The following is a 27,442-nucleotide window of genomic DNA, read 5'->3' as shown; positions in this document are numbered from 1 at the left end:
AGAAGACAAGTCAAGGATTTCAGTATAGATATATAATTTTTATTTAATTTAAAATAAAAATTCAATGCTTGATTGGATTGGGAGAGAATATATGATTTGCAGAATAGAGGAATTTTTCTAAATGATGAAATTACAAGTCATTGATGAGAACAGGCTTCTCCCTCCTTTAGGCTCCTTACAGAGCCTGCTTAGGAAATAAGAGAGGTGAATCATCTTCCTCACCTCCTCCCCACCAGAACTTGGCTCTCCCCAAATCCCAAAACAGGAACAAATCCTCCATTGCCTCTTCCCATTTCTACCAAGAGTCAGCTTCTAGCCCCTGTGTATCAGGTCCAGGCTCCTGAGATTAATGAGGGTCCCTCAGTTCCCTACTGGGCTTGGGCACCTCTGATAAGAGAAACCACAAGTACGGCCATAGAGACCGAAACGTTTGCTTTTCAAAGTTGTGTAGAGAGTTGTCAGGGTTCCCAGGTCCAACCATCTAATAAACACATCATAGTCCAGAGGGAGAGGAGGAAGGATAGAAACCCTGAGCAGAAGCAGGCTCCACCACTTTATTACAGCCCTACCAAAGCCCCTCTCACAGGGGCTCATAGGCAGAGAAGCCGGCAGATCTCTCAACCAGTCACTGGGGCAGCAGGGAAGGCAGAGGGCCCCAGCTGGGGAAAAGGTGATCTTTGGAGAGGTATGAATGTGCAGGTATAAAGGGCAAGAAGAGCATCCGTATCTCCTCACCCTGGCTAAGGCACTGAGAAGGAGGAACATAGAAATGGTAAAGATGGGAAGGGAAGGAGAAAGGGTCCCTTGGATCCTAGCCTAAGGAAGACAAAAAATATAGTAATGGAGACAGGTGGGGACTACCGCATGGGCCCCATGACTGTGCAAAGAAGAGCATGTGAGAAGTGGGCAGAGTCACGCCAGCATGTCCATTACCCATAATGCTCCCCTAACCCCACTCCAGAATAGGAAGGAAATGAATTGCAGGAGTCAAGGGGGCAGAATCACATAGGGTATTTCCCTGAGCCTAGGGTTAAGGGCTAAAGAAAGCAAGCTTTATATACATGGCAATTTCTATCCCTTCCTAGCCCACTCAATCCCCCTGACCAGCCTGCTTTTATGAGGGAGCAGAGGAGGGGGTTATCGGCACTTAAGGAGGGGGCTCAGTTGGCCTAAAGAGCCCACTCCCCCCAGAGGAAGGGGAATGTCCCTCTACTGGTTTAGCGCAGATGCATTTTTTTATCACCATCATTCAAACCCCTTCCCATCTTAGGTCTTTAATAACTGGTTCCCTGCCAGAGATGAGGAATCTGAAGCTGGACAGAGCAGAGCAGAACTGGCCAGGCCTCAGGTGTGGTTTATGGGCCCTTGTGAACCACAAGCTAACAAGAGCTGGTCTGCAGGTTGCTCTCTGTAAGCAGTGAGGCAATGGAGGAAGGATCGTAGACACTGTCAAATTCCTCATCTGAACTCAGTCCTTCGTGCTGGAGGGTTGACTCAGCAGCTGAGCGGGAAGCTTTGCGCCTGAGTCAAAGAGAGGAATACCAGTCAGAGAAGATGACAGAAAGATTTAAACAGCCTCCCTTCTCATGCTAAAGAAACTCAGTTCTCCTAAAGCCTAAAACTACCCGTAAGATTCCCCTAAGAAGTAGGGGAGATGGGGTACAGGATGGATACTGAGGTACTAAAAGACAACCACCCTGGTTTTCATCCAGGAATGAGTGCCTGTGAAGTCCTCTTTTCCCCACCCAGCTCAGGAGTGCTCATTCCCAACGGAGCAGGGGGCAGAAGAGCAACCCATACCAAGAGTCCTTCTCCAGGGCTTTGATCCGGGCCTGGAGCTGTTCATTGACCTCATGCTGTTCCTCCAGCTCACGCTGGGCTTTCTTCCTCAGGCTGTCCAGTCGCTCAATTTCCTCTTCGGCTTCATCCACCTGCCGCTTCAAAGCCTTCACCCTCAGGCTTAGCTAGGCAGGATACCAAGTCCCCCCATTAGAAAAGCAGCTGCTGCTACCGTGGCCTGAGACATCCCCCCCCCCCCGTAGCAATCTTGACAAGGTATATGTAGTTGCCCCTAGAAAAATGTTGTGACCATAGGCAAGTTCCCTAACCTCACAGGTTTGTCTTGGGGATTAAATGAGTTAATACATCACTTAGAAAATGTACCCAGTGTATCATAAGTACTCAGTACATACGCTTACTATGCACTAATCTAGTTCTTTTGCTCTAGTTTCTCTGTCCTTATGGAAAAAAAGTCTAAGATAGAACACATATGAGGTAGGCCCTCCCCTGGACTTCAAGAAAATGCATAGTATATACTTGCCCTATGGTTGCCTGGCCCTGGCTGCCATCCTTACCTGGTCTTTCTGGTCATTCACATGCTGCCTTTCATCATCAATCTGGATGGATAGCTCTTTAACTCTCCGTTCCAGTTTTCGGTTGGTAGACTGCAGAACTGTCTTCTCCCTAAAAGGGTGGGGTAGGGGGATGTCTAGGCTGTTGTCATTTCTAAAGAAGCTGCTACTTGGCCCCATACTGCCTCCAAGGGCTCCAAGGGCTCAGCCACAAGCCCCACCATTAGGCTGGGAAGGATCCAGGGCAGATCCAAAGAACTGGGTAGACAGAGGCCATTCACATTTCAGAATTTCCATAATTCTCTCTTCTCCCTATCAAGAGAAGAGGGCTCCCGAAAGATCAAGCCAGATTGCCATGACTGAGGCAGAAGGTGGGGGTCCCCAGAGGAGAAAAGCCCAGAGGGAGAGAGAAAGGATGGCTCGTGTCACCTCTCTTCTGCCTGCAGCCGCTCCTGCAACTCCCGATTCTGGGACTCAAGCTGCGAGAGGCTGGCGCTGGGCTTCTGGAAGCCTTCTGAGCTGGCCAACCGGCTCTTCAAGTCCTTGTTCTGAGAGGGGACAGGAAGCCTCCTTGGTTTGCACTCTACTTCCAATTGCTTCCACGGTCATTCTACCCACCTCCCAAGGTCTCTCCCTGAGACTGCCCACCCCACCCCCACACCTGTCTCTCCAAGGAGATTTTGTCACACTCCAGGTCCTGCCGGGCTGACCTCTCCTGCATGAGCTCTGTCCTCAGCTGGTCCACCTAGCAGGAGTAGGCCAGAGGAATTGGGCTTGGGGAGGACTGGTGATGAACCAGCAAGCTGAAACCAAGCTGGGCAGAGTAAATGGAGGGTGCTCTCTGAATCCCCCAAATTCCCAGGCAACTAAGAAATCACAGCCTACTCAAATGGGAGGAGCCATAAGGATTGAAACATGGCCTCCTCAGTCTCACCAGGAACCAGAATCCCTTCTGAATGGAAATGGTCCAGACTCAGGTCAGTAGCCCAGGCCACCAGGATTCCTTCCTCCATTCAAATTCCTGGCTTCCTTCCACTTGAGGAAACCTGCCAACCCCTCCCGGAAGCAGATGAGACTCTGCAGTAGAACTAGTCACGCACCAATTCTGCAGCTAGATCTCTCCAGACATGAAAGATGAGAAGGTAGGGTTGTTTTTGAAAGGGCTGAGAGGCATAAACATAGATGAGGGGTCAGGAAGGGGTTACCTGATCTCGGCCACGATTCATCCGGTCGGTCAGCAGCTCCACTGTGCTCTTCTCCTCATCTAACTCTGCCTCCAGCCGTGAGACTTTTTCCTGTGGCAGAGGGCCAACAGTTTGGGTTAATTCTGCCCCAAATGCTGGACACCACAATGCCACTCTCACCTGGACTCTCTCAGACCCCAGCCTCCAGAGAGTCTTGTCTCTCCCCATCCCACAACCCGTTGGTCCCGCCCCCTGCCCAGAGCCTCCATGCAGCTAGCGCCCTCTGCTGCCCAAGTGAGTCATCAAGAGGAAGGAGCAGGCCCACTTTGATCCTGACTCCTTGGCAGGAGGACAAACCCCAGAATCTGTTTCTCACTGGGGCAGCCCTATTTCCCTAATGGGAAAATAGAAACCCAAGCTTCTAAACTCAAGCCAGGCAGTACCACATACAGACTAAGAGCATGGGCACCAGAGCCAGACTGCCGGGGTTTAAAAATCAGATCTACCACTTCCTTCCCTGGTAGTTAAGCGGGTAAAGAATCCGCCTGCAATGCAGGAGAACCCGGTTCAATCCCTCGGTTGGGAAGATCCCTTGGAGAAGGGAAAGACTACCCACTCCAGTATTCTGGCCTGGAGAATTCCATAAACTGTATACTCCATGGGGTTGCAAAGAGTTGGACATGAGCGAGCAACTTTCACTTCATTTCACTTCACCACTTCCTAGCAAAGGAGCCAAGGACAAGTCGCTTAGCCTGTTTGTGTCTGTTTTCAACATCTGTAAAATGGATAAAACAAAACTACCCATTCCAAAGGGCTATTCTCAGGACTGAGTGAGTAAATGAGTGTTAGCTGCTCAGTCATATCTGACTCTGTGACCCCATGGACCGTAGCCCACCAGGTTCCTCTGTCCATGGGATTCTCCAGGTAAGAATGCTGGAGTGGGTTGCCATTCACGTCTCCATTGGATCTTCCAGGCCCAGGGATCAAACCCGGGCCTCCTGCGTTGCTCAGGACTAAATGATTCTTAAGTACTTGGCACATAGCACAATATATTAAGTGTTTGCTGCTGCTGCTATGATTACTGTTGTTGTTATTGCCAAATACAGCAAACTGAAGACCACTGTTGACTCTAGAGGGGAGAAGCTGCTGCTCAGCTCCAGCCAACTATTACCATGCAGACAACTGGGGACTCAAAGCCCCTCGCTGTTATATTTTTCAAAGGTAAACAAGAGGCCAGAAATCCAAAATTTTACTTGCCATCTTTAAACTTCTAAACAGTGGCAAATAATTCAGACTACATACAGTAGTGCTTAAAGCACTGCAGTCAAGTAAAACCCATCAGCTGCGGGCTGCCAGTTTTCTAGCTGTGAAAAGAAGAGAAGCAAAGAGCAAAGGAGAAAAGGAAAGATATAAGCATCTGAATGTAGAGTTCCAAAGAATAGCAAGGAGATAAGAAAGCCTTCCTCGGCGATCAATGCAAAGAAATAGAGGAAAACAACAGAATGGGAAAGACTAGAGATCTCTTCAAGAAAATTAGAGATACCAAGGGAACATTTCACGCAAAGATGGGCTCGATAAAGGACAGAAATGGTATGGACCTAACAGAAGCAGAAGACATTAAGACGAGGTGGCAAGAATACACAGAAGAACTATACAGAAATGATCTTCACAACCCAGATAATCACGATGGTGTGATCACTCACCTAGAGCCAGACATCCTGGGATGTGAAGTCACTTAGAACATCACTATGAACAAAGCTAGTGGAGGTGATGGAATTCCAGTTGAGCTGTTTCAAATCCTGAAAGATGATGCTGGGAAAGTGCTGCACTCAATATACCAGCACATTTGGAAAACTCAGCAGTGGCCACAGGACTGGAAAAGGTCAGTTTTCATTCCAATCCCAAAGAAAGGCAATGCCAAAGAATGCTCAAACTACCGCACAATTGCATTCATCTCACACGCTAGTAAAGTAATGCTCAAAATTCTCCAAGTCAGGCTTCAGCAGTACGTGAACCGTGAACTTCCAGATGTTCAAGCTGGTTTTAGAAAAGGCAGAGGAACCAGAGATCAAATTGCCAACATCTGCTGCATCATCGAAAAAGTAAGAGAGTTCCAGAAAAACATCTATTTCTGCTTTCTTGACTATGCCAAAGCCTTGGACTGTGTGGATCACAATAAACTGTGGAAAATTCTGAAAGAGATGGGAATATCAGACCACCTGACCTGCCTCTTGAGAAACCTATATGCAGGTTAGGAAACAACAGTTAGAACTGGACATGGAACAACAGATAGGTTCCAAATAGGAAAAGGAGTACGTCAAGACTATACGGTCACCCTGCTTATTTAACTTCTATGCAGAGTATATCATGAGAAATGCTGGGCTAGAAGAAGCACAAGCTGGAATCAAGTTTGCTGGGAGAAATATCAATAACCTCAGATATCAGATGACACCACCCTTATGGCAGAAAGTGAAGAGGAACTAAAAAGCCTCTTGATGAAAGTAAAAGAAGAGAGTAAAAAAGTTGGCTTAAAGCTCAACATTCAGAAAACGAAGATCATGGCATCTGGTCCCATCACTTCATGGCAAATAGATGGGGAAACAGTGGAAACAGTGGCTGACTATATTTTTGGGGGCTCCAAAATCACTGCAGATGGTGACTGCAGCCATGAAATTAAAAGATGCTTACTCCTTGGAAGGAAAGTTATGACCAACCTAGATAGCATATTGAAAAACAGAGATATTACTTTGCCGACTAAGGTCTGTCTAGTCAAGGCTATGGTTTTTCCTGTGGTCATGTATGGATGTGAGAGTTGGACTATAAAGAAAGCTGAGTGCCAAAGAATTGATGCTTTTGAACTGTGGTGTTGGAGAAGACTCTTGAGAGTCCCTGGACTGCAAGGAGATCCAACCAGTCCATTCTGAAGGAGATCAGCCCTGAGATTTCTTTGGAAGGAATGATGCTGAAGCTGAAACTCCAGTACTTTGGCCACCTGATGTGAAGAGTTGACTCATTGGAAAAGACTCTGATGCTGGGAGGGATTGGGGGCAGGAGGAGAAGGGGACGACCGAGGATGAGATGGCTGGATGGCATCACGGACTCGATGGACGTGAGTCTGAGTGAACTCCGGGAGTTGGTGATGGACAAGGAGGCCTGGCGTGCTGCGATTCATGGGGTCGCAAAGAGTCAGACACGACTGAGTGACTGAACTGAACTGAACTGAACTGAATACAGAAAGAGGCTGGGAGTGTTCTGGCTTTTTTTCCCACAGGAGTCCCACCTGCACCAGGATCCAGACCTCCCCCCATCTTCCCCCACCCTGCCTCCACATGTCAACCCCTCACCTCAAGGCTCTTGATTTGCCGACTCTTGTCATCCTGAGAGCGTTTTTTGTTCTCTGCCTCTTGTTCCAGCCCCTGCAATCTCTGGGCCAGTAGCTCTTTGTCCAGCCGGGCTGTGTCCCGATCAGCCTGGGATGCCTGCAGGGCCTGCCGCAGCCTCTGAGTCTGGTTAGAAGAGAAAAATGCAGCAGCTCAGATAAAGTGAGGTGGAGGTGGGGTGGGAGCAGTCTACCCTGCGGGGGAAAATTCTTCAACACTTTAAATCACCTGAGTTTTCAGACAACTGATCCTGAAACCAAGCCTCAGGGTTTATGATTTAAGTGGACAGGATGCATCCTGGGTATTGAGATTTTTAAAGCTCTCCCCAGGTGCCCCAATGTGCAGCAGGGTTTGAAAACGCATCAGTAGAGGATGTGTTGTCTGTACAGGAATGATTTAAGTGCATCACTACAGAGTACAGCCCTACCTAAGTGCATGCATGCTCAGTTGATTCAGTCATGTCTGATTCTTCACGACCCTATGGACTATAGCCTGCCAGGCTCCTCAGTCCATGCGATTCTCCAGGCAAGAACACTAGAGTGAGTGGCCATTTCCTCCTCCAGGGGATCTTCCCAATCTAGGGATCGAACCTGCATCTCCTATATCCCCTGCATTGTAGGCGGATTCTTTACCGCTGAGCCACTGGGGAATGCATCCTCTGTCTGCATCTAGGGTGGACAACTCCCTCCACCCTCCTCCACATAAGTGATTAGACCTAAACCCAGATCCTAGGATCCTTTGGCAACAGCTTTAATTAAGAGGCAGGCTTCCTTCATGGCTCAGCTGGTAAAGAATCCACTTACAATGTGGGAGATCTGGGTTCAATCCCTGGATTGGGAAGATACCCTGGAGAAGGGAACGGCTACCCACTCCAGTATTCTAGCTTGGAGAACTCCATGGACTGTGTAGTCTGTGGGGTCGCAAAGAGCCGGACACAACTGAGCAACTTTCACTTCACTTCCCTGGTGGCTCGGAAAGTAGAGAGTATGCCTGCAATGCAGGAGACCCTGGTTCAATCCCTGGGTCAGGAAGATCCCCTGGAGAAGGGAACGGCTACCCACTCCAGTATTCTAGCCTGGAGAATTCCATGGACTGTGTAGTCCATGGGGTCTCAAAGAGTCAGACACACTTAATTAAGAGGCAATGAATGACCTTCAATATAAGAACACTGGGAGGATTCCCAGTATCCTGCCATTTAGGCTCCTACCTCATCCTGAAGCCGGCTTAGCCCCCCAGAGGTCTTCTCAGCTTCACTGGCCCACTCCTTGGCCTGGCGCTGGGCATCTGCCACCTCCCGCCGAGCCTTTTCCTTGTAATCCTCCAGCTGGGCCTGGAGCTGCTGCAGGGCTTGCTTTGAGTCATCCCCAATTTGTTCCAGCTAAGACACAGAGGGAAGAGCTTTTTCAACCCTGAAGCTCTTTAACAGATGCCTCTGTCCCTTCTCTGGGCCCAGACTCCCTAGGTTCTCCCAGAGCCTCTTTCCTGCCCAAGCAGCCCTCTCTTGCTCTCTCCTGGATCTAGGTCCCTAGTATGTCTGGGAGTAATATATAGATCTCCTGGGTTCAAATCCTGCTCTACCACTTAGCTGTGCGACGACAGGCAAGTTACTTATCCTCTCTCAATCTCAGTTCCCTATCTGTAAAATGGGATAATAATAGTACATCACAAGGTTATTGCGAGAATTATGTTAATTAATTATATACATACTTATAGCAGTGCCTGATACAAAGTAAGCCTGAAATGACCATATTTTAGCAAACCCATGATACCAATGATTATTATAAGGTATACCACTGAAAGGAAAAGTTGCCAACTGAACTATAACATACCATCAATTATAAGACAAATCAATTCCAGAGATGATACAATATACATTTTAGAACTGATGAAACAGGTGTTTGCTCCATTTTTATAAATAAGAGACTAGGTGGATAACCTTACCGGAAAAAATAGCAATTTATTTCCTTTTCTTCCTTTCTCCTTCCCTCCCCTGAATATAAAATTCTACCAATGAAAATTCCTGTTTTTAGGTCTTACAGATGTCTAAGAAGGGACCATAGGCCTTTTTTTCCCCTTCCTCTAAATATAAAACTCTACCATTGAAGATTCCTATGTTTAGGTCTTATAAACTTCTAAAAGGAACTCCAGGAGACAGACGGTCTCCGAGGATTAGACCATAAAGGAATGGGATGGCAGGGGAGGGCGAGAACACTCAGGGGACACAGGAAGGACGCCACTCTGCCTCTTTGGCCTTGGCCTCCCCAACAATGAACTTGAGGAAAGCAAACACCACACGCTGTGACCCCATTCCCTCCCCTGCCCACTGCTCCAGGCAAGCTTCTGTATGAGCTGAGCCTCTTCCTGAGCGGGGGCCAGCCCGTGCCCCACCTCCTTGTTCAGCCGGTCCACAGTCCTGTCCAGCAAGCGCTTCTGCTCCTCCAGCTCGGCCTTGCTGCGCCTGAGCACCTCCCGCTGCTTGCCCTCCTCCTCCAGCGCCCGGTTCAGCGCCTGCTGCTCCTGCCCCAGGCGGGTCAGCCCCCGCTGGGCCTCCTCTAGCCGCGCCTCCAGTGCCCGCTTGGCTGCTGCCAGGCTCCCCTCCTCTTCCTGAGCTGCATTCAAGGCCTCCTCTAGCCGCTGTTTCTCTGCCTGGGAGAGGGGAAGGTAAGGGATGTTGGACCAAGAGGATGCAAAGCTCAGGCTCAAGCCATTTGGAGGTGAGCAGAAGGGAGGGAAGATGAAGAGATATTTCTGAAAAAGGTGGACAATGAAAACAGGCTCAAAGGAACCAACCAAGATCAGAGGCCATGTAGAGTGGGAGGTGGACAAAAACACTAGTGCAAAGGCTGAGACATGCACACCAAAGCACACTCCGGAAACAAACCCAAGGTCAACAGAGGGTTAGGGAGGCAAACAGAAACACATTACAGGCAAAATAAAAGCAACGGCTGAGTATTCCCATGTTCATGTTAGTCGCTCAGTCATGTCTGACTCTTTGTGACCCCATGGACTGTAGCCCACCAGGCTCCTCTGTCCATGGGATTCTCCAGGCAAGAATACTGGAGTGAGCCGCCATTCCCTTCTCCAGAGGATCTTCCTGACCCCGGGATCAAACCCAGGTCTCCTGCATTACAGGCAGATTCTTTACCATCTCAGCCATGAGAGTCAAAGTATTAGTCTCTCAGTCATGTCTGACTTGTCACGACCCACGGACTGTACCTCTATCCATGGAATTTTCCAGGCAAGAATACTGGAGTGGGTGCCATTTCCTTCTCCAGGGTATCTTCCTGACCCAGGGACTGAACTCAGGTCTCCTGCATTGCAGGCAGTTTCTTTACCATCTAAGCCACCAGTATGTAGCCAGGGATGAGAGGACAGAGGACAGGGAGGAAGCCAAACATGTTAGCGAAAGCACTAACCTCTAGCCGCTGCACCTTGTCCCGAAGCCGAGCCTCCGCCACTTCCCCACCCTCCGCCAAGCCTCGTGCCTCCTTCAGTTGCTGCTCCAGACCCAGGATGCGCCGGCGGAATTCGTCATTTTCTTCCTGGGTCTCCCGAAGCGTCGTCTCCACTGCTGTTCGACGCTGCCCCAGCACTGCCGCTTCTGTCTCTGCTGCCATCTTAGCCTGAGGCCGGTTCAGAGAGGTGGCTCAGACCCCGGGGCTCAAAGTCATCGACGACTCCCAGGAAAACCACCACACAGAGAGCGACTGAAAGAGGGGTGGTACCGCCAGCCAGAGGCTTCCCTGAGAACCCCACCCTACAGAGAAGCAGTGGGTGTCACAAGGTACAGCCCGGCCTCCCCAGCCACATCCTGGCTACGTTTAAGCACACACCTAGGACCGTGGTATTTGGTCTATACATACCCATGATAGGTAATTTTCCATGCCCTCTGGCTCCTCAGCCCTCCAGACCCCTCAGCCTCCACCTCCTAAGCCCTATGCCCACTCCCCTTGCCTTGGAAGCCTCTTCACAGTCTTGTCTCAGTTGCTGGAGGGTCTTTTGTAGCTGGAGGTTCTGCTCTTCCAGCCCCCGGCTTCGTTCAGCCTCAACCCTCAGCTGCTTCTCCAACTCCCGCTCCCGGTGTCGCCCTGCCACCTCCTGGCTCTGCTGCTCTTCCTGCAGCTCCTTAAGTTCCTCCTGTGTCCGGCGCAGCTCCTAGAAGGAAGGGAAATGGTGACAGGGCAGAGAGAACCCGCTTGGGATACCAGACAGTGGAGAAACTGAAACTCTCATACATTGCTGGAGAGAATGTGAAATGGTATGGCCACTTTGGAAAATAATTTGGCAATGTCTCCAAGAGCTCTTGGGCTTCCCTTGTGGCTCAGCAGGTAAAGAATCTGCCTGCAATGCGGAAGACCTGGGTTTGATCCCTGGGTTGGGCAGATTCCCTGGAGAAGGGAATGGCTGCCCACTCCAGTATTCTGGCCTGGAAAATTCCATGGACGGCATAGTCCAGGGAGTCACAAAGAGTCAGACACGAATGAAAGACTTCCACTTTCATAGAGTTAACCATAAAGTGACCATACGACCCAGCAATTCCACTCCTAGGTATATACCCAAGAGAACTATATAAACATATGTTCACAAAAAACCTGTAAGTAAAAGTTCATAGTGGCATTATTCATTATAGCTAAATATAGAAATGACCCAAGTGTCCATCAGCTGATGAACAGATAAGACTTCCTTGGTGGCACAGTGGCTGAGAATCCACCTGCCAATGCAGGGGACACAGGTTCAATTCCTGGTCCAGGAAGATTCCACGTGCCACAGAGTAATTAAGCCCATGCATCACAAGTGCTAAGCTCGTGTGCTGCAACTACTGAAACCCACTTGCCTAGAGCCTATGCTCCACAATAAGAGAAGCCACCGCACCACAACAAAGAGTAGCCCCCACTTGCCACAACTAGAGAAACACCAAGGAAAGCAATGAAGATCCAGCACAGCCATAAATTAAAAAATATTTAAAAACTGATGAAGATAAACAAATATGGTATATCCATACAGTGGAATATTATTCAGCCACAAAAAGTAATGAAATACTGTTACTTGGTACAACACAGATAAACCTTGAGAAACATACTAGATGAAAGAAGCCAGACACAAAAGGCTAGATATTATAGGAGTCCAATTATATGAAATGTCCAGAACAGGCAAATCCATAGAGAGAGAAAGTAGATTAGTGGCTCCTGGGAATGAGGAGAGTGACTGCCAATGGATACAGGGTTCTTTTTTGGGGTAATTAGAATATCCTGCTGCGATTCATGGGGTCGCAAAGAGTTGGACACGATTGAGCGACTGAAATGAACTGAACTGAACTGAACTGATGGTTGTAAAACTGTATGAGTATACAAAACCCCACTAAACTGTATTCTTTAAAAGGGTGACTTTTATGGTACATGAACTAAATCTCTACTTTAAAAAATCTATGTGGAACAGATGAGTGTATGAATAAAATAAAAATAGCTATTTTTTTTTCAAATGCTGAAAACCAAAGTATGTGACACAATAAATATTAGTGTGATTTGCTGCTCTGATTTCTTTTTTAAAATATTAAAATATGATTTCTGGTTCTAATTATCTAGTAGCTAATTCTGAAATTCAGAAAGTATCACAATTAGGCTGAAAGGTTATTTATATATATATATATAGTGAGTCTTCTATATAAGACTCTGACATACTAACTACAAACAAAAAGAAAACTACCAGTGTGTGGTTTACAGTGGACTGGGTTAGTTTATTTTCCTAATGTATATGTTATAGGCTGATTAAATATTTAATAAAATGTACTTAATATATGAGATAAATGAAACAGTAGTTATTACTTTTTAGCTTTACCTAGCATAATAAATTAATTGAGATTCTCCAGAGGAATGTCCAAGTTCACTATGTCAGCTAATATAATGAACAGACTTCAGACTATCTTTATTTGTTAACTTAATAACAATACAGTAAAAACTAGGAGTACTTCTGATTTGACAACCACCAAAGTATACTTGGTTAACATTTATTATCTTTTTCTCCACCATAATTTTTTTTTATAAGCTCAAGCTTTTACTTATCTGGGAAATCATCACTCAGAGGTATATTTCTTTACTCGTTTAAAAATACAATGCTTACTGATTACAGTTAGGTAGCCTCATAGTAAATGCACGATCAATAAGCATTGATTAATTAATACTTGTTAACTGATTACCTACTACATACCAAGCACAGACCATCAAAGAAATGTAGACCAGGAAGGTTTCTCAAGAGGCTGTAAATGCCAATTCTCCATAATTATAATTAACGAAAATATTTTCTAACTTTCAAATCATTTGAAATACAGCACTGCTTTCTTGTCCTTCATAAACTAATGCCAGGAATATGAAGAAATTATTTCTGTGTTCATTTCAGTTTTATGAGATTGTTTATAAAATATCCACGCATGATAAAAACACTTAGTTCCCTGGGTCTAGATTCTGCAGCAGCCTTCAAATTACAATTTGGCTTCCCATGTAGGTCAGCTGGCCATGTACTGCCAGTGTTCCAATCCATGTGACAACACTGCTCACTGTGAGTTAATAAGCCAGTGTTCTAACTGTAAATGTTAGTTTCATAAGTGTAGTTAACGAGTCCCCTCTAAAAGATGAAGTAACCCTTGCTATGCTGACCAAATGAGGTTTCCAAGCTTGCAAAAATGAGCCTGGAGTTTCACAAATTCACCTCAGTGTTGCTACGCATGAGGTCTCTTGGAAGTCAGCCAGCAGCCTCTGGCTATAACCCAAGCTGGCCACGGAGAGTTCTTTCCATTAGAAATGTCTACAGTGAATGAGGAGACCAGTGCTGCCGGAGTGTGTGCTGGGAAGATAAGGCTGAGCAGGCAGGAGGAAGTCTGAAAACAAAGCCGTGGGAGGCAGCATGAAGGCCCTCGTGGATGCGTGAGGCATGCGCCCATCACCCCGACCTGCCCTGCTGTCCCCCAGCCTCCAAGTACCTTCTTGAGCTCCTCCACCTGGCGAGTCTCTCCAGCACCAGTTCGGGCCTGCCCTAGTTCCCTCTGCAAGGCCTCTATCTTCTCCCCAAGTTCCTCTTCCAGCTCCTCCTTCTCCATACGCAGCTGCAGGAGTCTGAGCCCAGCAAGGTGAGATAAAAGGGAAGGGGAACAGAGTGAGGCCACCTGCTGGGGAGAGGCTAGCAGAACAATGAGCACCGCCTCCCTGGAGGTTAATACACTGGGCCCTCACCCTCAGGAGGGAGGAAGGTGGATATGGAGAAGGGCAGTTTGAGAAACGGAAGAGGGAAAAGCACAGCGCTGACCGGGAAGAGCAGGGATGGAAGAATCCTAGACAAGCTTCCTGGGGGGGACTATCCTTACTGCTGCTTGGTGGCTCTAAGCTCCTCCTTGTTCTTCTGAAACATGTTCTGCCAATGCCCGGTCTCCTCTGAGGTCTCCTCCAGCTCCTTCTGCAGCCCCCGCACCAGGGCTGACATCTTCTGCTTCTCGGCTTCTAACGCTGCGTGGTCCTAAGGAAGAGGAGAGTCGGGGGCCAGGAGGTTCAGAGGCAAGAGCTAACTCTAGAGCAAAGTGTGAGAGTGCAGATGGTAAGGCTCAGGTCCAGAGGCACTGTGCCAGCTGCACACCCTGACACCCAGGGAGCCTGGCGCAGTGCTGGTACAAGGCTCTCGTCCTAAGACACAGTGTGCCTCTGTCATCTAGAGGGAGTCTCCTCCATTATTTCCCCACGGGACTCCGATCACACACCCTCGTGGGACTTCTGGCCCGCACTCCTTCTCTCCACCCTTACAGGTTTCCTGACGAAGGTTTTCATTACATCTCACACGTGTCTTTTAGCAGGAGTTCTGGTGATGACCAGGAAAAAAAATCCCCAGATACCAAGGCCTCAAGGCAGCCCCCTTCCCCGGGATGCCCTCTTTTCCCAGCCCTGCTCTCGCCACATGCCTGGGTCGCGTCCTGCATGCTCCGGCGAAGCTGCTCGGTGTCCCGCTGGCACTGCTGCCTCACGTGCTCCACCTCCTGGTCCCGCGAGGCCACCTCCTCCTTCAGGGCACCCTTCAGGGCCGTCAGCTCCCGCTCCCGCAGCCTCAGCTGCTCCTCCACCCGCTGTTTGCCCTCCAAGACCTCTTCCAGAAGCTCCCGGGTCTCTACCAGGTCCTGGGGAAAGTGAAGGTGGAAGTACAGAGGTGACCACATTAGAATCCACCTGTCTGTTCATTCGTCCATTCATTAATCCAGTCAGTCAAAAAATATGTATTGAGCACCTCCGATCTGCTAGGCACGTGAACAGGTGCTCTCTGCCCTCTACAATGCCTAGTTAGGCTAAAGGAAACCCACCATTCTGTCTCTGGGATCACCCCACCACTGAGCCTGCCTGAAAGCACCCTAAAGAGGCAGTCAGCTACTTCCTCCCCATACTTTGGGGAAACTACAGATATGCCTGGGCTTTCCCTGGTGTCAGATGATAAAGAATCTGCAAAGCAGGAGACCTGGGTTTGATCCCTGGGTTGGGAAGATTCCCCTGGAGAAGGGAATGGCAACCCACTCCAGTACTCTTGACTGGAGAATTCCATGGACAGAGGAGCCTGGTGGGGGCTACAGTCCATGGGGCCGCAGAGTTGCACATGACTGAAGCAATTAATACACACACCCTCCTCCCTACCTTCATTAGCACCTCCTTAGCAGCTTCAGGACCCTGGGCCTGTTTCAGCTTGTCCTGCAGCTCTATCACCTGGGTCTCCAGCCCATGCCGTACCCTTTCACCCTGGTCCAGGAGAAGCTTCATGTTCTGGAGCCTAATAATCAATCACAGACATTATTGAGCATTAAGTGTCAGTCCATTTTCTAAACACTATACATATACTAATTCCTTTAAACTTCCTTCAAGCGTTTGTTCAAATCTTAACAATGTCTCCCCTGTTTGACTTAATACTGTAACCTGCTCCCCTACAACCCAGCCCTCCTAAGGTTCTTTAACCTACTCTACTTACCACCTTCTCACATGTTACACATTTACTTATATAATATGCTTATTGTTTACTGTCTGTTTTTCCTCACTAGAAACTTTGCTTCATCTTTATGGTTCACTGATGAACCACATGGAGAAGGCAATGGCAACCCACTCCAGTACTCTTGCCTGGAAAACCCCATGGAATGAAGAGCCTGGTAGGCTGCAGTTCGTGGGGTCGCTAAGAGTCGGGCATGACTTGAGCGACTTCACTTTCACTTTTTACTTTCATGCATTGCAGAAGGAAGTGGCAACCCACTCCAGTGTTCTTGCCTGGAGAATCCCAGGGACAGAGGAGCCTGGTGGGCTGCTGTCTATGGGGTTGCACAGAGTTGGACACGACTGAAGCGACTTAGCAGATGAACCACAGGAATCTAGATCAGTACCTACTACATAATACTCATCGCAAAACTTCTGCTACATGAATGATTGAATCCTCACAACAATCCAGTGAGGCAGGTATTATTATTAACCCCATTTTACAGATTAAGATCTTGATCCACAGAGGCAAACCCAGGCAGCCTAACTCATGCACTATTAGCATATCTGATAGAAAAGGTAAAGAGAAAGGCCCCATCTTTAACCATCTCTGTCTGCCCCTTTCAGCTTCTGGAGATTTGCCTGTCTCCCCCAGTGCTGGGGGAGTCTCTGAATCTGGCTGAGGTCCCCACATGGCCCTGTGTGCGCCAGCAGCTGCACTCACTCCTTGGTGCTCTGCTGGGCCTCCCCCTTCCTCCTCTCCAGCAGCTCCTGCAATCGGCTGCACTCTTCTGCCTTCTCCTCCAGCTGCCGTTCCAGCCCCACCTGGGACGGTTCTAGCTTCTGCCGTTTCTGGAAAAAGAAAGGAGAATAAAACAGGTGAAGGGTAAGTCAAGCCTCTCAGAAGGACCAGGAATAATGGAAATGTCTAACACCTATTGATATTCACTATGTGACAGGCGCTGAACTAGGAACCTTATGTATATTATCTGCATTTAAGCCTCATATGAAACCTTGGTACTTGTAATGGTTTAAAATATGTCCACAGATTCTTTGCCATTCCTTTCAAAAGGCGAAACCTCTCCCCTTGAGCAGAGGCTGGACTTAGTATAGTATAGGGGAGTCTATCTCTTCTAACAAACAGAAAAAGGAGGAAGGGATGTATCACTTCTAAGACTAGGTCATAAAAAGGCACTGCAGCGTCCTTTTTACCTTCTCTCTTGAATCACTCATTCTGAGGGAAGGTAGTTACTGTACTGTGAAGACACTCAAGCAGCCCTATGAAGAGGTCCACGTAGCAAGGAACTGAGGCCTCCAGCTAACCACCACTGAGTAAGCCATGCTAGAAGTAAATCCTCCAACTCCATCCTAATGACTAGACCCTCAGCCAATATCTTGACTGGAAGCTCATTACAGGCCCTGAGCCACAGCTACCCAGTTAAGTGGCTCCCAGATCTTGGACACTCAGATACTGGGTGATGTTTGTTTTGAGGTAATTTGTTACACAGTAATAACTGTGTGTGTATGCTCAGTTGGGTCTGACTCTTTGTGACCCATGGACTGTAGACTACCAGGCTCCTCTGTCCGTGGAATTTTCCAGACACGAATACTGGAGTGGGTTGCCATTTCCTATTCCAGGGGATCTTCCCAACCCTTGGGAAGGGAAGAACCCCCCACCTCCTGCACCGCCTGTGTTGGCAGGCGGATTCTTTACCACTGTGCCAAGGCAGAAGCAGTATTAAAAAAAAAAAAAATGAGTACAAAGGCTTGAGCATAAGACTGACCTGAATTTTAAAATTCCTCTACAATTTACCACCTTGGGCAATTCACTTCATCTTTCTGATCTTCAACTTTCTTATCATACAAGGGTCCAGAATACCTACTTTACAGGGTCACTATAATCATTATATATTACTCGGGATAGTACCTGCTGCTGCTGCTGCTGCTGCTAAGTCGCTTCAGTCGTGTCCAACTCTGCGACCCCATAGACGGCAGCCCGCCAGGCTCCCCAGTCCCTGGGATTCTCCAGGCAAGAACACTGGAGTGGGTTGCCATTTCCTTTTCCAATGCATGAAAGTGAAAAGTGAAAGCGAAGTTGCTCAGTCAAGTCCGACTGTTATCGACCCCATGGACTGCAGCCTACCAGGCTCCTCCATCCATGGGATTTTCCAGGCAAGAGTACTGGAGTGGGGTGCCATTGCCTTCTCTGATAGTACCTACTACAATAATTCAGCTCAACAAATGACAGCTATTATTACTGCTATCATTATGATAATGATGAAAAGAACTGAGGTAAATAATTTGCTCAAGATTTATACAGTCAGTAAGTGGTAGAGCTGGGTTTCCCTGGTGGCTCAGATGGTAAAGAATCTGCCTGCATTGCGGGAGACCTGGGTTCAATCCTTGGGTTGGGAAGATCCCCTGGAGGAGGGCACGGCAACCCACTCCAGTATTCTTGTCTGGAGAATCCCATGGACAGAGGAGCCCATGGGGTTGCGGAGAGTCGGATACGACTGAGCGACTAAGCACAGCACAAGGGGCGGAGCTAGGACAGGACCGTCCAGAGGAACAGAAAGAAAAGTAGCTGGACCCCTGCTGAATGTGTTCTTCCTCTCCGAGCTCCGGAGAACCCCCAGAGTCCTTCCTGGGACTAGCACACACTCTTGTCTCATCTCACAGGACACACAAGCGCTCTTCCCACTGCTTGGAAGGGCCCATCCAGGCCAAGTTTCTTCTCCCATGCGGTCCTTTACCCGTCCTGCACCTCTGATCCTCTCCTCACCTTCACCTCTTCATCCAGCTTTTTCTGTAGCTCCTCCACTTTTTGGGTGAGTTCAGCCTGCACTGCCTTAGCAGAACCAGGAGAAGCCATCTGCCAGAGACACAGTGGGGGAAAGAAGTGAGTCCACATCCAGATCCTGAGGCGCACAAGGCCCTAAGCCTGCCCCCTCACTCCACCATGAGAAGGCCACTCACCACCAGAGGCTGCATCTGCTCCAGCACCAAACTGACCTTCCTCCTCACAGAGGTTTCACTTTCTGAGCTTCTGGAGGATGAAAGGACAGATGCAAAGGTAAGGGGAGGCAAGGGATGGAAGAGAGGAGGGAAGGGAGGGTTATGAGCAGGGAAGATGGGGAACAAAGCTAGAACAAGAAAGTGACTCTGCTGTTGGGAGGGGTCCCCACTCACCCCTCTCTCAGGATGCCATAGATGGTGGCCTTCACGTGATCCATACTGCCTGGTGGGGCGGCCTCCTGCTGGTCTCGGAGAAGGTCTGGAGTTGATTTGAACTACACAAGAAGTAAACCCAAAGAAATTGGGAGCTTGAGAAGATTAAGCCAGAAGCGTGTATGGGGTTCAGGTGGAAGAGAAGTGGCAGTTGGGAGATGAGGCCCTTCAAGCATGAAGAACGAGCCTGAAAAGGGGGTACAGAGGCAATACTTCTGAGGCCAGAGCAACAGGCCAGGAAGGAGCCACCTCTCACTATTGCTGCAAACCAGATTTTGCTCGACAGGCAGCTCTCAACCAGTTGTGAGCTGTGTCACAGGCTATTTGTCACTAATGGCAGTTAATGTACTAGAATGTGTAAATGATTTACTTTTAGAATAGATTTAACTTTGTCTCAGAGTAACGTCACTCCCCTACTCACTCACATTCCTGAGTGGGAGACAAAGGTGGGAGTTTTGGCCAGAGCAGCAGAGAGCCACTCATATCCCCCAAGCCTGCTTCACGTCTGTGGCAGCCCTAGCAAATGCTAGTGACTGAGGCACACACAGTGGTCTGGCAAGAACGAGTTAGCTCTCCAGGCTTGTGAATGGTGATTTCACAGTTACTTCCACTTCCTTTAGAATTCTGCCCATGGAAGTATCTTGTACACGTGAATATCATGTTAAGCAGATGGATAAAGTGGAAGACAAAATGTAGACTGCTATAGATCATGAGTCCACTTGGGGGCCCAGGGCTGGTGGGTCAGGACTGATGAGAAGGGGCCAGGGGTTGGAAGCCACAGAAGGGTGGGGTCTGACCTGTAACACTGCAGGGTCCTGTAGCCTCCCCCGTGGCTCCTCAAAACTCTGAAGGACCCAGTCCTGGGTCTGACGGGCACGGCTAAAGCCGCCTAGAGAGCTCTGGGCTGACGGTTTCGAGCTGCCCATGCGCTGGTCATGCTTTGCACCAGGGATCCAGTGATCGGGGGACTGGCGCTCCCGTTCCTGGAGGGTGGCCCGTGGCAGCCGGTTGTCCAGGCTCTGACTCCGCTTGCGCTGTTCAGGGGGCAGCATCCGCGCGCGGCGGCCAGTCCGGCCCCGGGTCTGGCCCCCATGGTGACTGTCAAACTTGTTGATGAGTGAGTCCACCGAAGACAGGGGGGCAGTGTCAATGGTGTTGCCCAGGGAAGTCCCCTGTGGGGCCAGCTCCAGCAGGCTGGTGCTCCTATTGTCCAGATCCATCAGGGAAGGGCCTGCCAGGGAGGCCTGGGACTGGGAGCGGAGTAGCCTTCCATTCCAGTGGGCCCCGGGCTCCTCATCTGAGGTGCTGCCCTGCGAGGGGGCAGGCAACTCCCTGGCCTGAGAGTAGGGGCTCTCGGCAAGTTCTGAGTCAGAGCTCAGAGCTCCTGGCGCCCCTCGGTTGTTGGCCCCCTTGATCTGGACCCCAAAGGAGTCACTGCCTTTCTCTCCACTGTTAAGCACTACAAAGGGCTGCCCAGCGATGCCCTGCACGCGCACAGCAACCCCATAAGTACTGGCTCTTGCATCCTTAGCTGGCCGTCGCCCACCACGACGTAGGGTGCCTATCTCTGCCTCACCCACTGGCTCTGTGATGAAGCGAATCTGGACTCCATGGTCAACAGGGCCCCGGGGCTCGGCCATGGTGGACGCCTGCTCCATGGATAGGAGGGGTCCTGGAAGATAAAGGAAAGAGCTTAAGCTGAGAGATTAGAAATAGAAACCCAGAAACCTCCTCTTGCCCAGCTTCTATGAGGCTGACTGCCTGCCAATTCCCTCTATACAAAATAGTGGTTCTCATACTTCATTGGAGCAGCATCATCTGAAGGAGCTGTTAAAACACAGACTCCACCCCCCCACCCCCTGCAGAGTATCAGCCTCAGGAGGTAGCCCCCAAGGGCAGATTTACATTTCTAACAAGTTCCCAGGTGATGCTGGTGCCGCATCCAGATTCCACACTTTGAGACCCACTGACCCAGAAGAATTCCTTTCCTCTAATACAGTCCTGAGGAGCTTGGCTTTGCCAAAATTTAAAGATTTTTCTTCATCTTCACACATATACATATAGCACTACCATATGCTTCCCCCAACCCCAAGGAAGGCACAACCCCCATATGCAAATGCCTCCAGCCCAGTGGAGAACAGGGGCCTCCATTCCCAGAGCTGATTTCAAATACAGCAGACCCCAGGGTATGTCATCCCATTTCTGGGAGGATACTCAAAGAAACCGATAGCAGTGATGGCATCAGGGGTGAGGATAGGGGACAGGGCTGGGAGAATGACTGGCTCTCTCCTAGACATCTTTTTGTCCCTTTGGGGTTTTTTGTTTATTTATATTATTTATTCATTTACTGGGCTGTGCCGGGTCTAGCTGTGGCATGCAGGATCTTAGCTGTGACACATGAGATCTAGTTTCCTGACCAGGAATCGAACCCAGGCCCCCCACATTGGGAACATAGTCTTAGCCACTGGACCACCAGGAAAGTACTTTTTGGTTCCTTTTGTATCTGCTACCTTTTGAAGCTGGTCCCTTTTGAGTACTGCCTACTCAAGAAAAAAGCGTTAGTCACCCAGTCAAGTCCAACTCTTGGCAACCCCATGGACTGTAGCCCGCCAGGTTCCTCTGTCCATGGGATTCTCCAGGCAAGAATACTGGAATGGGTTGTCATTTCCTTCTCCAGGGGACGTTCCTGACCCAGGGATGGAACCCAGGTCTCCCACACTGCAGGAGGATTCTTTACCATCTGAGCCATCAGGGAAGCCCACTCAAGAAAAGATTTAAATAACATTTAACAGAATACCAGTCCAGGGAGTTCCCTGGCGGTCCAGTAGTTAGAAGTTCATGCTTTCACTGCCGGGGCCAGGGTTCAGTCCCTGGTTGGGGAACTGAGATCCTGCAGGCCATGTGGGATGAGTCCAAGAGGCCCCAGGGCAGGCAGACTTGTCCATCTGAGGGCCAGGGCCAAGACCACCCGCAGATTGCCTCCCTGGGTCCATACTGCCTAAGCCCAGAGTCAGCAGATGGAATGTAGTCCAGGTATGCGCTGGCTCCAGGAACTTGGGGAGGAGAGTTTCTCCTCTAAGTAAATAAAAAACCAGCTTCCCCCGCCCCTTCTGCTAACCTCCACCAGGGCCTAGCACCAAACTGGAGGAGGAGCCTCTGAAGTGCCAGAGAGGCAAACATACCCAATTCAACCCCTCAGAAGAGCTCTGGGCCAAGGAAACTTGGCAAGGCCTCTTTCAGGCAGGGACTATAGAAGGGCTAAGAAGCCCATGAACCAGCAGGAGCAAGGAAAGGAGCGGCAGAGCTCTAGGTGAGACAGGGCTTGGAGGAAGAGCATTCCTAACATTCCCAGTCCCTCCCCTCCAGAGGAAGATATAGAGGGGCGGAACCCCTTATCAGCAATGGTTCTTCACCTTTTTTGGTATTTGAGAAAATGTGAAAGCAATGCACCCTTCCCCCAGGTGACAGCTCTACCAAACTTTTGGCACAGCATCTCAAAAGGTCCTCAAAGCCCACCCACGAACCCAAGGACCCCATCCTTCCACTGTCCAGACAATGGGGTAGACCAACCTCTCTGGACCAACCAACCTCTGACTCAGACACCCCAGAAAGCAAGATACTTAGTTGGTAGGACCCTATGCTGGAATTCAAGTAAGAAACAGGACCAGAGGGATTCCCTGGAGACTCAATGATAAACAATCCACCTGCCAAGGCAAGAGACACAGATTCAGGGATCTGGGAAGATCCCACAGGGTGTGGAGCCACTAAGCCCATGTGCTACAACTACTTAGCCTGTGCTCTAGAGCCTGGGAGCCTCATGACTAAAGCCCAGGCAGCCTGGAGCCCATCTTCCACAACAAGGGAATGAGGAAGCCAATGAGAAGGCCATGCAGCACAGCTAGAAAAAAGCTCAAGAAGCAACGGAGACACAGCATGGCCAAAAATAAATAAATACTTCTTTTTTAAAAAGAAAAGAAATGGGACCAGAAAAGGAGCTACAAGGCAAAGGTACAAGCTCTCCAAGCCACTCATCCGATAGAAAAGGCTCTGGACCAGACTCCGGATCTGACCTGGAATCCTCGTTTCTGTTCTTCACTCAATGTATATTACCTTGGACAAATCGCAACTTTTCTAAGCCTGTTTCCTCATCTGTAAGATGGACATAATGATACTACCTCACAAGGTAGCTGCCCATGAGAATTAGACAATAACAATTATTTGGGTATACGCAACTATAAAAATTTATTAAGTTATACTCTTAAGATTTTTTGCCCTTTATTTACTTAGATTCTACTTCAGTAAAAATAGAGAAAATGACAAGATGGTAAACATCACCTAGCAGCAAAAGCCTGTCACAAAGTTGTCAACAAATGTTATCCTGCACATATGCTGCTTCTTCCAAGAGGGCCTTCCTGGCTTCACTTTGGTTTACAAAAGGATGTCACTCCTCAGAGAAGCCTTTCCTGACCCTTCCCTCCCACAGACTAGATCAGATGCACATTATATGCTCCACAGATGGCCTCATGAGTTTGCCTCAGTTTATTTATTTTTTTAATTTATTTTTAATTGGAGAATGATTGCTTTACAATGTTGTGTTGCTTTCTGCCATACAACAACATGAATCAGCTGTAAGTATATGTATATCCCCTCCCTCCTGAACCTACCTCCCATGCCCTACTCCATCCCACTCCCCTAGATTGCCACAGAGGACCAGGCTGAGCTCCCTGCATTATACAGCAACTTCCCATGAGCGATCTGTTTTACATATGGTAACACATGTGTTTCCATGCTACTCTCTCAGTTCATCCCGCTCTCTTCTTCCCAGCCATGTCCCTAAGTCTGTTCTCTACATCCACGTCTGTTCGTGTCCTGCAAACAGGTCCATCAGTACCATTTTTCCAGATTCCATATGTGTGTATTAATATACAATATCTATTTTTCCCTGACTTACTTCACTCTGTATAACTGGCTCTAGGTTTATCCACCTCACTAGAACTGACTCAAATTCAGTCCCTTTCATGGCTAAGTAATATTCCATTGTATACATGTACCATAATTATATATTTATCAGAGTGACAATTTGTTTCCTGTTTCCTCCACTCAATTATAAGCTCCTGGAGGGGAAAAAAACATTGCTCTCAGCTGACTCCTGTGTCCCCAGGGCCTACCAGATAGCAGACATCAACATATATCTATTAAAAGTTGTATCCTGAACCAAGGAGAACTCACACAGCAGTGGGGAGATGTCCCAAGGATCCCACACAGCCACTTGTTGTTTGCCCTAGTAACAGAACCTTTTCCTGGCCTGGACTCCCTGCCCTCTTCAGTCATAATTTTGGAACCAAATGTGCCTAGACTGCCAGCTATCAGAAGTCATGATGTGGCTCTACCATGATAGTGTATCAACTGATCTTCCAGATTCTGGTCAAGGAGTTCTCAGCCTAGTCCCAGAGAATACATAGCCCCTTGCCCACCCAAGAGCATCAGGTTGCTCAGAGGTGGAACCAAGCCTACCTCTAGGTCCCAGGGACTCCCAAAACTCAATCTTCTGCAGCCCCAGAACATATGAATCCAGGGCCAGGAGGGCTGAAGGGATCTTTGAGGTGGGTCAGAAAGCAGGGCTCTAAATGATTCAACATGGAAAACCCGAAACCTATCCGCCTTCAGTTACAGAGGACAGCGGGGCGGGTCCAGGGAGCAGGGCAGCTCCAAGGTCTTGCGTAAGCGCCAGAGGCAGGTAAACAGTGATCCAGTGCCAGGCAACAGGGAGCCCAGAGCCTCTGCTCTCACCGGATGCCTGACCCTGCTTTTCCCACCTCCAGGGAGTGCCCAGGGCGCTCTTCACCAACTGGACTTGGGAAGAAGACTAGACCACAAGTTAATTCAGCTTCATGTGTGTGCCTGTCATTCCTGCCTGCGAGGAGGGGGCGGACACAGCATCTGTATCAGGCAGCCACTTCTCACTGAGTTACTCATTAGCCTGCCCTGCCCCAATTCCATCATCTCTGGCCCAGCCATAAGCGTCTGGCTTCCACCTAGGAGTGACAGGGTCTCTGGACTCCTGGCAGAAGTGGGGGTGGGGTGGTTTCGGGTGTGCCCAGGAAGAACTGGTATATAGAGGGCCTTGCAATATACTAGATGCTATATAATTGGCAGATGCAGAAAATGGGTAAACTAGAGGTACACTGATTAGACCCCCCTTGGAGGTAACGAGGAAAACAAAATAGAAAAGGACCACTCAGTGACCTTGATCTTTTGGCTCCTGTTTTCTCATACAGGTAATGAGATAAGGTTGACTGAGGATCCAAAAAGAACCCGCCAAGTGTACTCCTGGCTCAGTCCACTGAAACAGCCAAACCTGAGCGCCAGGCTGGAGCTGCTGGGCCAGTGGCGAGGGCGGTGGGGGGGGGGGGTGCGGGGGGGGGACACAATGAGGAACTGGGCCCCTGCAAACTGGCTGGACAGGTTTGAGAGGCAAGAGGAAGGGGAGGGCCAGGGAGACTCCACTGGCAGTCTGTGAAGCAAATCAGAGAAATTCCACACCACAGAGGAGGCAGAGGGGCAAAACCAGGGGCAGGGACTCTGTCCAGCTTAGATGCCAAGGCAGAAGGTGGGAAGGGAACAGGCAGGAGGAACAGAGACACGAACAGATACACAATGAGCCTGGTGAGTGAGAGAAAGCCGACAGCCCAGTGTGTGACAGGAAGGCTGTCTCCCTCTACCCCTCCCTCGTGAGAGTTCCCAAGGTTGCATTCCACATCCCACATAACCTGGGCCACCTCCCTGGCTCTTGGTTCTCCCTCGCCTAGCCTGAAGAAAACCAGCTGCCCTCCTCTTCTCCTCACTTCACACAAGGGTGGTGACAAGCAGGTCAGCCTGGGGAAAGCAGGAAGGGTTCTAGGAAGCCAGAATCCTCTTAGGGTCAGGCAAATCTCGGGATTAGCAGTCCCCTAGGGCCAGCCCCCCATTCCCAAATACCCAGGATGAAAAAAGAGGTATGGAGGCATGTGTAGGCAGCCTGTCGACTACATAGCGGTGGCTAATTATTGCCCAATTACAACAACTCTTCTCAGGCAGGGCATCAAAGGGGCCAAGTTATGGCTGGCTCTGGTTCCCTCACCCGCCTAAGGCAAGGAAATCTGCCTCAGAAGTTTAGTCTAGGCCCTCATGCGCACCTCTCATCCAGCCTGAAGACTTGGAGGTGCTGAATCTCCTAGTCCTGGGATCTCCCGAGGAGCCCTGCTTATTTCCTGCACCAGTGCTTTCCGCCAGTCTGACAGCCACCACGGTCCAGCTGTCAGGGATGCCTGGTGGGGTCTCAGCAAATAATGGAGAATTTCCAAGAGGCATCAAGAAAATTGGTTAGGCTCCCAAACCTCACCCAACGGCTCCATCTAGAACCCCAGAAGTATGTGTGCTTGGAGGGAGGGTTTGACATTAGCCCCCAGAAAAAGGCCTCATTAGAAAAAAGTATTTCTACATATTTTGTAGGCCTAGGGATCAGTGCTTACTCAAATCCCTCTCTCATAGAGCACTCTCTCAAGAGGAAGAAGGAAAAATCCTCTCTGGCAAGAAAGCAAAGGAGGACAAATGTCGAAAGCCTTAGTTTCACACCTAGCAAAGAGATGGGGGTATCCTCTCCTCTTACCTCTGTGTCTATTAATTGCACCTGTCTCCTCCCATAGGTGAAAGGTTAAAGACTCCACACCTCAGAGCCATCTCAGAGCCAGAAGAGAGGTATCAGGGCCGGCTCAGACTGGCAGTCGGGGAAAGAACCTCAGAGAAACAGCACCTTTCCACGCCCTCTCCCTTCCGTCTCTGAACCATAGACAGCAAGTCCCCTTTACCCTACCGAGACTGACTCCTTCCCCCTACCATTCCGGTCTCCAGGAGAAATTTTGCCCCAGGGACTGGCGTCTGACCTCCAGAGATATCTTGGCCCTGAAACGCTTTCATGCCCTGGGAATAGCCTTAGCCTCAGGTGCCCCTCACCTGGCACCTTCCCAAGCACCTGCGTCTGGCATCTTAGAGCAGAAGCCAGCTCTTTATCAGTAGTACTCCCACCCTACCTTGACCTCCCCTCCTCCTCTCGCCAACACAGCACCTGTGCCCTGGGTATCTCTGATCGCCTTGACTCCCGCCCCTCAAGGGTACACCTGAGGGCTCGCCTGCCTCTTGGGTGCCCTCGCTCCCGCCCGGTTCACTCACCCTAGCCGGGCTCGGCGCTCCCGGGCTCGGGCTCGGGCTCGGGCTCGGGGAGAGCTGCACGATCAGCTCCCGGGCCCTCCCCCTCTGTCCCTCGGCGCTCCCTCCTTCTT

General features: G+C 49.5%; 1 protein-coding gene across 1 annotated transcript; it reads right to left on the bottom strand.

Annotated features, from left to right (window-relative positions):
- On the bottom strand, window positions 19-27,442 carry CGN (cingulin). Its single transcript, XM_018046081.1, has 21 exons — window positions 27,333-27,442; window positions 19,922-20,796; window positions 19,086-19,186; window positions 18,873-18,942; window positions 18,679-18,768; window positions 16,621-16,748; window positions 15,573-15,705; window positions 14,855-15,067; window positions 14,270-14,418; window positions 13,889-14,021; window positions 10,870-11,070; window positions 10,332-10,538; window positions 9,304-9,561; window positions 8,123-8,293; window positions 6,880-7,041; window positions 3,557-3,646; window positions 3,013-3,096; window positions 2,781-2,899; window positions 2,355-2,463; window positions 1,801-1,964; window positions 19-1,521 (listed from the first exon to the last, which is right to left on the bottom strand). The coding sequence occupies exons 2-21, from the start codon at window positions 20,780-20,782 to the stop codon at window positions 1,380-1,382; spliced, it is 3,585 nt and encodes a 1,194-aa protein (XP_017901570.1). The 5' UTR covers window positions 20,783-20,796; window positions 27,333-27,442; the 3' UTR covers window positions 19-1,379.

This window comes from Capra hircus, chromosome 3 (genome assembly GCF_001704415.2).
Source record: "Capra hircus breed San Clemente chromosome 3, ASM170441v1, whole genome shotgun sequence".
Lineage (NCBI taxonomy): Eukaryota > Metazoa > Chordata > Mammalia > Artiodactyla > Bovidae > Capra > Capra hircus.
The sequence above is the reverse complement of the archived record's forward strand: the minus strand, read 5'-3'. Positions and strand labels throughout refer to the sequence as shown.